This window comes from Rousettus aegyptiacus, unplaced genomic scaffold, assembly GCF_014176215.1.
Source record: "Rousettus aegyptiacus isolate mRouAeg1 unplaced genomic scaffold, mRouAeg1.p scaffold_m13_p_1, whole genome shotgun sequence".
NCBI classification, from domain to species: Eukaryota; Metazoa; Chordata; class Mammalia; order Chiroptera; family Pteropodidae; genus Rousettus; species Rousettus aegyptiacus.
This window is the reverse complement of record NW_023416284.1, coordinates 81,830,458-81,842,712: the sequence shown is the minus strand read 5'-3', so window position 1 is coordinate 81,842,712 and position 12,255 is coordinate 81,830,458. Positions and strand designations below refer to the sequence as shown.

The following is a 12,255-nucleotide window of genomic DNA, read 5'->3' as shown; positions in this document are numbered from 1 at the left end:
ATTAGCGAATATCTTCACCCATTCAGTTGGTTGTCTTTTTGTTTTGCTGATGATTTCCTTTGCTGTACAAAACTTTTTAGTTTGATGTAGTCCCATTTGTTTATTTTTCCTTTTATTTCCCTTGCCTGAGGAGATATATCCAAAAAGAAATCATTCTTAGCAACATCAGAGTTTACTGCTGATGTTTTCTTTTGGAAGTTTTATGGTTTCGGGTCTTACATTTAAGTTTTTAATCCATTTCGAGTCTATTATATATGGTGTAAGAAGGTAGTCCAGTTTATATTTTATGAATGTATCTGTCCAATTTTCCCAGCACCATTTATTGAAGAGACTGTCTTTACCCCATTGCATATATGCCTCCTTTGTCATATATGTAATGAGCATGTAGGCGTGGATTTATCTCTGGGCTCTCTATTCTGTTCCATTGATCAATGTATCTGTTTTTATGCCAGTATATGCTGTTTTGGTCACTGTAGGCTGGTAGTATAGTTTGATAGCAGGAAGTGTAATGCCTCCAACTTTGTTCATCTTTCTCAAGATTGCCATGGCTATTCGGGGTGTTTTATGGCTCCATATAAATTTTAGGATTATTTGTTCTTGCTCTCTGAAAAATACAATTGGTGTTTTGATAGGGATTGCATTGAATCCATAGATTGCTTTGGGCAATATAGCCATTTTAATTATGTTGATTCTTCCTACCTATGAGCACAGTATATGCTTCCATTTATTTGTATCTTCTTCACTTTCTTTTTTCAATAACTTATAATTATCTGAGAACACATCTTTTCCCTCCTTAGTTAATTTGATTCCCAGGTATTTTATTGTTTTCAATGCAATTGTAAATGGGATTGTTTTCTTAATTTCTCTTTCTGAAAGTTCCATTATTGGTGTATAAAAATACCACAATTTCTGAATATTAAGTTTGTATCCTGCTACTTTACTAAATTCATTGATCAATTCTAACAGTTTTTTGATGGAATCTTTGGAGTTCTCTATATATAGTATGTCATCAGCATGAGAGTTTTACTTCTTCCTTTCCAATTCAGATATCTTTTATTTCTCCTGTCTTATTGCCATGGCTAAGACTTCCAATACAATGTTGAAGAGGGATAGTGAAAGTGGGCATCCTTGTCTTGTTCCTGATCTTAAGGAAATTGCTTTTAGCCTTTCCCCATTGAGTATGATGTTAGCTGTAGGTTTGTCAAATATGGCCTTTGTTGTGTTGAGGTATGTTCTCTCTATTCCCACTTTGCTGAGAGTTTTTATCATAAATGGATGCTGGATTTTTCCAAACACTTTTTCTGCATATATTGATATGATCATATGGTTTTTATCTTTTGATTTGTTAATGTGATGTAGCACATTAAATGATTTACAGATATTGTACCAACCTTGCATCCCAGGAGTAAATCCAACTTGATCATGGTGTATGATATTTTTAATATATTGCTGAATTCGGCTTGCAAATATTTTGTTGAGGATTTTTACATCAATGTGCATAAGAGATATCGGCCTATATAAGATATCACCTCACACCTGTCACAATGGCTATCATCAAAAAATCAAAGAACAGCAAGTGTTGGCGAGGATGTGGAGAAACTGGAAATATTATACACTGTTGGTGAGATTGCAGATTGGTACAGCTACTATAGAAAAGTCTGGAAGGTTCTCAAAAAATTAAAAACAGGTATACCTTTTGACCCAGCAATTGCACTTCTGGGTATTTATCCAAAGAAAAGCAAAACAATCATTCATAATGATCTGTGCATCCCTATGTTCATGGCAGCACAATTGACAATAGCCAAGACATGGAAGCAACCTAAATGCCTACCGACAGAAGGACTGGGTAAAGAGGTTATGGTTCATATATACAATGGAATATCACTTAGCCATTAAAAAAGATGAAATCCTACCATTTGCAACAACATAGATGTATCTGGAAGTTATTATGCTGAATGAAATAAGTCAGAAAGATAAATACCACATGATTTCACTTATATGTGGAATCTAAGGAACAAAAAGAAAGAACTAATCAAAAACAGACTCACAAATACAGAGGACAGTCTGGTGACAACCAGAGGGGAAGGGGTTGGGAGGGCTGGGAGAAAGGGGTAAAGGGTTAAAGAAGTACAGATTAGTAGTCAATAGATGATCATGGGGATGGGGAATATGGCATAGGGTTTGCAGTCAGCATTAATGTAATGGCTAGGTGGAGAGCCAGAGGAGCGAAAGAGCAATTAGGGGGATCATTTTATAAACTATATAAATGTCTAACCAATGTACTATATACTTGAAATTAATAAAATAAAATTTAAAAAAGATTTCTGAGGCTTTTTCCTTTTTTTCGTTAAGTTAAAAATTGTTACTTTCAGGCACGGCCTTGAAACCTTGCTCTCATCCCTAGGATCCCATGGAGAATGTGGGAGCTCATGTAGTGGTGGGGCTCCCCAGGCCCACCCTGCTTAACTGGCTAGCATACTGCCTCTTTGTTTTTCAAATGCATAGTGGTGTATGATTTGTTTTAAACAAAGAGTTCTAGAGCTTTAAGTTAAATATGAGAAGATGCAAAAAGATTTAAAATTCTGTTTCTGCTCTTAAAATAAGTTGTGGGGCTGTGGTTTACATGAAAAGTTAAGACAAAGTGAGCGTTCCACGCTATGTTATTACAGAAATACCTTGTTCTCTGTGTCTCCTCAAACGGAACTGAAATTCTGTCAGAAGTTAAGAACAAATATGGGAAACTTCCTTAAAGTTTAGAAGAATGCTTAGAACTTGGTGGGTCTCATGTGGTTTCTCGGTGAAGTACCAGTACCAGAACAAAAGTTGCCCGAGCAGGAAATGTGCCTACCTCTGACCAGTACGTTGCGCTCCTGGCACTCAGTGAAATTAAGTTATAATAAAAACAACACATTAGGACAAAGTGAAAAAAAATCTGTAACATCAAGGCAGCTTGGAATCATGAATTAGAACAACTCAAATTTCAAAGCACCAAGCCTGCCAGCCAAATTTGATCAGCAGTTTTTTTACTGTAACATGAATAGGTAGAATTAAAGTAAGGGCTATCAGACATTTGAATGTAGAGCAAAGTAAATGTTTAAGCATACTATTTTTATAGATAAAAATGATTTTTATGTATAGGTAAGAACATAATCACATGGACTGTAAATAGACCAAAATTGCTTTTAAAGCAAGATAATTAATCTAAAAGCCAAGTGAATCATTTGGGTGGGGGCGGGGGGGAAAATGTCATGGAAGGCGCCATAGGGATAAATGGTAGATTTGGTCTTATTTACACAATTGTTAATTAGGCTGAATAGACTGCTCCTTAAAATATTACTACAAACTGAGCCATTTTCTGTGAGCCCTTAGCTTAGGGGTTAAGAGCACAACCTACAAGCTGGCCCTGCATTTGATCTTGGCTGTGCTACTTACTGGCTGTTCGACCTTGGGCTGTAACCCATAGTTTCCTCATGGACACAGTGAGAATAGTAATGGTGGCTTTTACTGGGTATGCGAATCCTAGAAGTTCTATGCAAAAATCAGTGTTTTTGAAAATATGCTAACCAAAGCAACATTCAGAATCTGAATTCCTTGGAGGTTAAAGCAAAATCAGAAAACTTTTTTTTTTTTCCCAAATGCCTAATTTCCTCAAAGAGATCAATGTAGGGATAATAACCATTTAAAAATAAAAAAAGAACGAAATCAAGAAAATCTAAATAAGGGGCAAAAACAAGTAAGAATGAAATGTAAGTAGATATGGAAAAAAATTACAACCTTCAGAAATGAGTAATAGATTCATTGAAATAAAGAAGAAAAAGACAGATGAGTCTAGACTCAGTTGAAGGGAAAATTAGTAAATAAGAATCTATTATTGAAGAATTCACCCAGAATATAGCACAAATCCATGCAGATTAAAAATCTAAAACAGATTAGCTAAGAAAAATGGAAGATAGATGAAGAATCTCCACAATATTTATTATTGCATTTTAAGAAGACAGTGAAAGGAATGGCAGGCAAATAATGGTTGGAATTTCTCTGAATTGGAACAAAACATGAACCTTCTGATCGAAAGCACACTCTGAGTAATGAGCAGAATAAGAAAAAATAAATGCAGGCCTGGCCTAATCAGAATCAAAGTGCAGAGCCTCAAGAATAAAGATAAAGCCCAACCACCTAGGACAAAGAGACAGATTCCTTACGAAGATACAGCACTGACTGACAGCAGACTTGTCATCATTACTAATAGCTCCAGAAAAATATTTTCAAAGTGCTGAGGAGAGACAACTATAAACCTACAATTTTGTGCCCTGTCAAATTATTTAACTGTGAGGGGTTTCAGACATATAAATACTGAAAGAGGTTTTCCTCCCACATACTTTCACTGAAAAAACTGTTAAAGGATATTCATTTGCAAGAACAAGTGAGAAAGAAGGAAGGCTGTCAGAAAGTGTGAAAGGCCTAAGATTTTACTATACTTGCAAGTTAACAGGGTGGCCTGCCACAGATTCATGGCTGCTGGCAGAATGACATGAGACTCATGGGTCAGAGACAAAGGACTATTACAGCACAGAGGCTGCCTGAGTTTCTTGTTTTCATTGGTTCTCCTGAACCCTCAACCCCACCCCAATCCCATAGGGGCGATGTGGAACAGCTCTGGCTTACTGCACAGCTGAAAACCCTCAAATTTAGGGACCCTTCAATCTTTTGTTTGTTTGCATGTATTTGTTTGCTTGTTTTCCTTCCAGTATTTTAAAGATGGTGTTAGAAAACCTGCACAATCTTTCCCCTGAGGTAGATGTTATCTTCATTGTCCTGGTGAAGAAACAAATCTGTTCCCTCCCAGCAAGGATGAGACTACCTCTGTCTTCCAAGGCTGTTGTTACACAGTGGCTAAAATTGTGTAGAAATTCCAAGGAGAACTGTCTCCCAATAAAGAGATGGAATGCAAAAAACAAATATAGAATTTAAAAACAATCTTTAATTTAAAATTAACTGATGCTTTAACTATTATGTTCTGTAAGCTTTTAAAAACTAAAACTCTAATAGTTGGGGAGAGGAGCTGTTAAAATAAACTAAGGTTCCTATCTCATTTAAGAGCTAAATAGAGGCCCTAAAAAAATTTAGGCTTTAGAACAATTTATTAAAGAGTGTGTGTGTGTGTGATGTGTGTGTAAAAGAATAGAAATATAATTTACATCTTCCTAAAACCAAAGAGGGAAAAATACTGGAATATTTTTTTTAAATCAATCAATCTAATAGAATGGAGGAAAGGAGAAAATTTACAGAAAAAAAAAAACTTGTAGGATATATCTAAAGATATATAGAGAAAAGTAAGAAGACCCCAAATTACAGCAGTTATTCTTTCACCTAAATAAGCTGGAGAAAGAACAGAATAAAACCAGTTAAATAAGAAACTGTTAAGTAACTGGACTGTAGCACTTCAGCTGCTAACTTTCTCATCTGCAAGTCTGAAGACTCAGGTCTGAAGGGATATGTGAGCCTTTTAAAGGCAAGGAGAAGGGAGACAGTGGAGAGAGAACAAGGGCCATGGGAGTAAAACTTAGTAAGCAAACCTATTTCAGATAAAAGAAAAAGGTAAGAATAACAATATCTTTGAAAAACCAAATTCATATGACCCAGATGACATGGAGAATTGTCCTTTTTGGGACCATAATTATTATCTTGAAAAATCTAAACTACCCTGAGAAATTTGCAAAATGTGGACACAGACCCCCATAGTGTGGTCAGTTCAATAAGATTTCAACAGGTATTTATTAGGCAGGCACCATGCCACTGCTGGGCTACACAAATGAACTAGACGTTAGTGCTGGTCCTAGATAACATAGTGGCAGAGAAACAAACCTAAGAGGGGCACTTAATACAATTGGGGGGCTTGGGGTAGGCCTGAGGTCAGGGAAGCATATAACTCCGTGATTGTCCCACCCCCTCAACTCCCAACACAGAAGAAAGCAATTTTCAGGTTGGAAGTGTTAATAATTGGCAGAGATAGGAGGTGTTAGAAAGGGCAATCTGTGAAAAATGTTTATAGATCCCTAGGATTAGCCCAACCTTATAAAATAAAGATATTATTCCAAGACCATTAAAGTCAGTCACAATGTAATAAGTATAAGGGTGATGTAGGAGAGGGAGGAAAATATTTTTCCTTTTACCCTTCTAGGTCTCTCTCTGCTGGGTCTCTGTAACAAATAACAGGCTAAAAGAAAAACAAGTTTATTAACATGTGCACTAATGTAACACAGAGGAGTACCTAGACATGAATAAGTCAAAGATTTGGTTAGTACTTGGGCTTATGTCACAGTTCAGGAAAAGAATGATAATTTTTTAGAGAAGTGATATGATGAAGGAAAAGTAGCTTGAGTCTGTAGGGGTGGCAAATTGTGGAAAGGTAAGTATATAGGAGACCAATCAAAGACAAGAACTAGTTAGTAAAGTTTGTTATGTAGGTTTCTCTAATGCCATCTCTGGGCTGATAAAAGTCTACAGTGGTCTCCAGTGATTAATTTTCATCCCTCCTAGTAGATTGGAGAGATGGGACACTTTTGCAAATTTATGCCCTTCTCTTAGGCAAATTAGGAGAGGGCTAGGAGTTTTGTTTTTTGTTTGTTTGTTTGTTTGTTTTTGTATCAGCTTCTCAGTTTCCTTTCGCTCAAAAGAATCCTTATCACAAAGTAGTATATTTTGGGGTAGCATAATTTGCTACCCTCCAATAAGAAGAGAGTTATAAGGATGTTAACTATCAATCTGCATGAAGGGAATAAAGTATAAGTTGGGCTAATCTTACTTACTGGAGTGTAAAACACCCACTTCTACCCCAACCCAACCAACACTTCTAGCATGCAGAAGTCACTCAGTGGATTTGCTGCACAAATCAAGGTTGAACCTGAACTCTTTTGTGTCTTAAAGTTGAAATCCTTTTTATACCCTTCTCGAATAGTTTTCCCTCCTTCCCTAAAGATTATCATTGTTCTAAAGTCCGGTATATAGATAGCTTCCCACATCTGTTTTAATACGGTTTATATGTATACTTTATTCTCTTATTTTTTAACTTCATGTAAATATCATACTGCACACATCTTAATAAAACTTGCTTTTTAAACTTAACATGTTTTTGAATTTTAGTCATAGTATCTCTATTTCATTTATTTTAATTCTTATCTATTGTATGTATAACAATATATACAAAATAATTATTGTATGAGATAGATACTAATAATATCTCCATTTTCAAGTAAAACTGAAAACAGAGATTAAGCCGTTTGTCCAAGTCGTATACATAGTAAGAAAGGTTCAGATTTAGATCACCAATTTTGCCTATTTCATTTCAATTTATTTAGTTCATAGTTTTTCCTGTTTGTTGCCTTGATTATAATTTATGATGTGAGAAAGCAAGGATGATAGTGGGTATGCTTATCTTATTCTTGACTTTATTTGGAATACTCCTTAAAATTTTTTAACATTAAATATGTTTGCTGTAAATTTTAAGTACCTTGTTAGTCTAAGGATGTTGCCTTCTATTTACAGTTTGCCAAAAAACCTTTTTCTTATAATGAACGAGTGTTACATTTATTAAATGCTTCCTGTCTATGAAAAAGAAATCCACATGATTTTTTTCTTTATACAGCGTGTCAATTAGTAGATTCTTTTTGGTTTTAAATCATTCCCATTATTCCTAAAAACCTTACTTGACTACTTTCTATTATTATGTTACTGTGCTATTGAATTATGTTTGCTAAAGTTATATTTAGGACTTTTCATGTAGTTTGTAAAATGAAATTGGTCTATAATTTTTTATGAATTTTACTATGCTTGTCCAGTTTCAGACTACAGTTGATAGGAGCTTCAGAAAATTAGTTGGGCTAATTTCTTTTTCTGTTTTCATAAAACCTTCACTTTAAGTATTTGATAAGGTAATACCATGAACCGTCTGAGTCCAGCAATTTTGTTGTGAGATTTTACTTGTAATTCAATTTGGTACAGACTCATTGGTTTAAATTTTCTGTTTTGAGTGAAAATTATTCTTTTATTACAAGTTTTCAAATTTGTTATTAAATGCTTCATAATATTTACTTGTGACTTTGAAAGTCTCTACTACATCTGTAGTTTCGATCCCTTTTCTAATTCTTTAAAAACAAACAAGAATTACAGAGAGGATCTCAAAAGAACTAATCAATAATAGCTGGTTATTTGATAAACTTGCAATAATGTTTGGAAAAATAGAAGGCAGCAGTAAGAGAGGAAGACTAAATATGAGGTGCACCGACTCCATAAAAGAAGCCCTAGGCATGAGTCTACAGGAGCTGAGCAGGGCTGTTGAGGATGGGACATTGTGGGCACCACTCATTCATAGTCACCAGGAGTCAGAGCTGACTCACTGGCACGCAACATACACAATAAAATGGCATGCCTCTATCTAGATCAAGAAAAGAAATGAAAAAAACACAAATAATATTAAATGCTATTTAAAGTCCATGGAAGGATTTCAGTCTACAATGGAACCAGAGGATATGGAACAGATTCGCCTGTGTGCTCCTCAAAACTTAAGAACCAAGTGACTGATTTCAAGTAAATGCCTGATTCACAGAAGACCAAGACTTACCTTCTACCAATGAACGTCCATGAAGAATCTCTCCCCATCCTCAAGCCAGTGAACTTCCTTCTTGAACTCTGGCTAGATTCCCCTCTTTGTATTTCTTGCCTATAAATACAGTCCACCCCAAACCCTCAGTGGACTTGCCAGTAATTTGCTACAACATGTGTTTCATGAACTGCAGGTCTTCTGCTAGACCGAATAAATTCAATTTCTGGTAATTTGAGCTTGCCTCAGTTTACCTCTTTATTCTGGCCGAAAGTTCCCTTCCAATTTTAAAATTTCTAATTCTATGATTATAGATTATCAAGGCCCTTTAAGGTCACTTTTCCTGACCACCTCTAGCCTCGTCATTCCACAAGGTCACTATCTCCTCATCACAGTATAGCCAGGGATGGAGGCAAGTCTTCCTGCTTTGCTTACTTGGTGTCTCCATTTAGAGAAGAACAGCTGAATTGATTCACTGTAATGTAGCACTTGCTACATTATCATGTTGACTGTTGTCCATGGGTTGCTGACACAGATGCTTAGTTGAGGACCTTCTCCCATTTCTCTGTCATCTTGTCTCACATTAGAGCTCAACAAGTGTGGCCCTTTGCTTGGATCAGTTGAAAAGATTTCAGGATACCCTAGCATTTTATCTAATCTCTCTAAATTTCCATATTGCATAAGTGGAAAAGGGTGTTGTCAAAAGAAAAGTAACATGTGTAACCACCAAACTGTCATCTCAAACTGCTACATTAATCCATGGATTATCATAGTGTCTTGACTTTAGGAGAGAAAACAGGGCTGTTTTTCAGGAGCTTTGGTATTTTGTTCGGAACACCTGGATGGAGCTTTATTATGTTCACTTGAAATGTGTGTTCTGAACTGATGAGTTTGAAAACTTTATTGCTGTCTCAAGTTGAATAATCATTTATGTTTGAGCATTTGGTTGTTTAGAGGGTTTGCCATTTAAAAGTTTTATATTTCTTTCTGATCAGTGCCTCGCCAAAGGGTAGTGATATCAGTCTTGGAATAAGTCGATTTATAAGTTTGGCCTTCTAACAAATTTATCACTTTAACAGATATTCACTTAGGAGACTTCGTAATTATATAATGAAACATTTAATAAAACATTTTTTATTGTGGTGGTAACTTCTAACCCTAAACCATGCTCATATATGTTGGCCATGTAATCAAATGCAATAACTTCAAAAAGTATCTAATTTTAAATTTCTATCCAATATAATGATGAAATAGTGAGCCCTAATAAACTGGGGAAAAATGGAGAAAATGGAGGAAATGGCTACATTGTGTTTATCACATCCGTAGAGGCATAACTTGAAAAATAACTCCTTAAATGACTACTTTCAGTTCAGTTCTTTATAATTAGCAATACTAACAAATAATGACATTACTAATTGAAATATCAATTTTGATAAGCCCTTATTTCCCATTAAAATGGCTTCCTGAAAATATCACAAGAAGTTAATGAATTGCTCGTTAATTAAATTTGAACTTTTCTCCTCTAGTATTCAAATGGAAAAAACTGAAATACCATAAATTCATATTGCTTTGTACCAAATTGAACATTATTGGTGATATGAATATAATATGCGGTAATGTTGCACATGAATGTTATAAGAATCTGAAACATTCTTAATGGAATTTGCTAATTTTGAATATCGATTTATCTATTAAGTTGATTTTGTTCCTAAAAATTCAAGTGCTAAAATAATGCTTTACCAGAATTTTCTAATTAGCCATGTGTAACTTTCCATGAAAAATTTAAACATTCTCATCCAACTAACAAATCAATCTATCTTTTCTTCTTGTTTTGTTAGCCTCTTAGCAAATATCCTGCTGTGATAAATGACATTTCATTCTGGTTGCCTTCTGAGAATTACACAGAAAATGATTTCTATGACTTAGTCCGAACAATTGGAGGAGACTTGGTGGAAAAAGTTGATCTTATAGACAAGTTTGAACACCCAAAGTAAGTAAAAAAAACCTTTCTGATTTTATCTTTTTTTCTCTCAGTGTGACAAATGGCATATGGGAACATATAATGAAATTTTGTCAAAACAATGCATATGAGACATAATGCCTTCTGAATTTATAGTGAATGTATAACTTATAAGAAAAGCATTTTATATCAGTCCTTTCTGAAAACTTTTCTAAAATGTATTTTTTAATCTTTCCTGCCTTAGTAAAGAAAGTACATGAAACAGAATGCTTTAAAGATCTTGGAGTTTTTCAGTATTGCTTTTGGAAGTGATTTCGTACCACATAACATCCCAGGAACAGAGGATAACGGAAAAAGAGGATTTTGTGGAGAAAATGTTTTGTTAGTCTCTCAGTGAATACTTATTAAGCATATACCACAAGCCAAATGTATGTTAGGTCCTAGGATAAAGTTTAATAACTTTGTCAGGATTCATTTCAGTGTTGACCTGTTCTCCGTGTGTGTGTGTGTGTGTGTGTGTGTGTGTGTGTGTGTAGTTGTCTTTCATTAATCAGATTTGACTCTACTTTGGTTTTATAAACGTTCTCTTGAATTATATCTTTAAGGATTTGTTCTGATCCATGATTCTATTCTTCAGGGATTCCAGTTATGCAGGAGGAGGCTCTCCTTTGTCTGATTTCTCTATGTATTATTTTCACTCTCGTGTTTCAAAACTCTTTATTTCCACTTCATTTTAAATGCTTTCCTCACTGTTGTCTTCTCTGTCCCTTACCGTGTTTTCTGCAATCTCTTCTTTCTTGCACACATCTCATTTTCATCTTCAGTTACTTTGTTTTTTCCCCTTTTCTGAGTTCTGAAATCTCACATTTCAACTCCTGTTTTCTTGCTAACTTTTCTAAATTATTTCTTCTTTGGATTTTTTCTTTCATACAGAAATCGCTTTATTTGGTCTTCAAAATTCATTGTAAAATATTTGGCTAAAAGCTTCATATGATCCATTGACAACATTTTTCTGTGACTTTCCTGTTATTAAAGCTTTCTTCCATTTTCCTTATTTTTTCCTATTTTTAATTGATATGTTAGTGGTATGCATATTTTTGCATTTTTGTCACTCATATTTGAATGTACTGGATTTTCTGAACCAGCTATTTGCATAAGGTTGAGGGGTGAGGTTGAGAGTTCACTTGGCAGGGAGGGGCTAGTAGTCATTTTGGCTTGTAGTTTTCAATAAGGCTTTCTTTTTTTTTTTTGCACTGCTAAGAAACCAGCTCTTTCTTTAAATATGGCTCATTCATTTCTTTGATTCTTTGTATAGGTATGCCCTTGTTACAAAGAGATTTACCTTTGCCAACTCTAATTTCAACACTTATTGGTGATCTACACTTTGCACTTTTAGATTGTAACCCTCAACTCTGAGAAATGTATTTTTGCTGGGATACATGTCCGGAGATATGCCCCTCTGAGGTGTTTCTTCTCTTTATTTCCTCCCATTTGGCTTCTACTTGTTATCAGCTATTTTTGGAAGCTCTAAATATATTTTAGAGCTTGCAAATGATATCTGTCTTCTAACTTTACAGAAAATAGAACGCATGTGATAGCCTGGGTCCCTGACACAATGGAGTACCCATTCTACCCTGGACTTTTATGTGAGAAGGAAATTTCTAAGAGTTTACATATTGATACTGAAGTCTAGTGACTT

At 34.9% G+C, this 12,255-nt stretch overlaps 1 protein-coding gene across 6 annotated transcripts in view; it reads left to right on the top strand.

Moving 5' to 3' along the window:
- Positions 1–12,255, top strand: part of FARS2 (phenylalanyl-tRNA synthetase 2, mitochondrial) — a 442,133-nt gene that overhangs the window by 275,555 nt on the left and 154,323 nt on the right. For all 6 annotated transcript variants that reach the window (XM_036229346.1, XM_036229283.1, XM_036229309.1 and 3 more), the window contains one exon: positions 10,435–10,586. In XM_036229346.1, the coding sequence (XP_036085239.1) occupies positions 10,435–10,586 (152 nt within the window). The remainder of the gene's footprint in view (positions 1–10,434; positions 10,587–12,255) is intronic.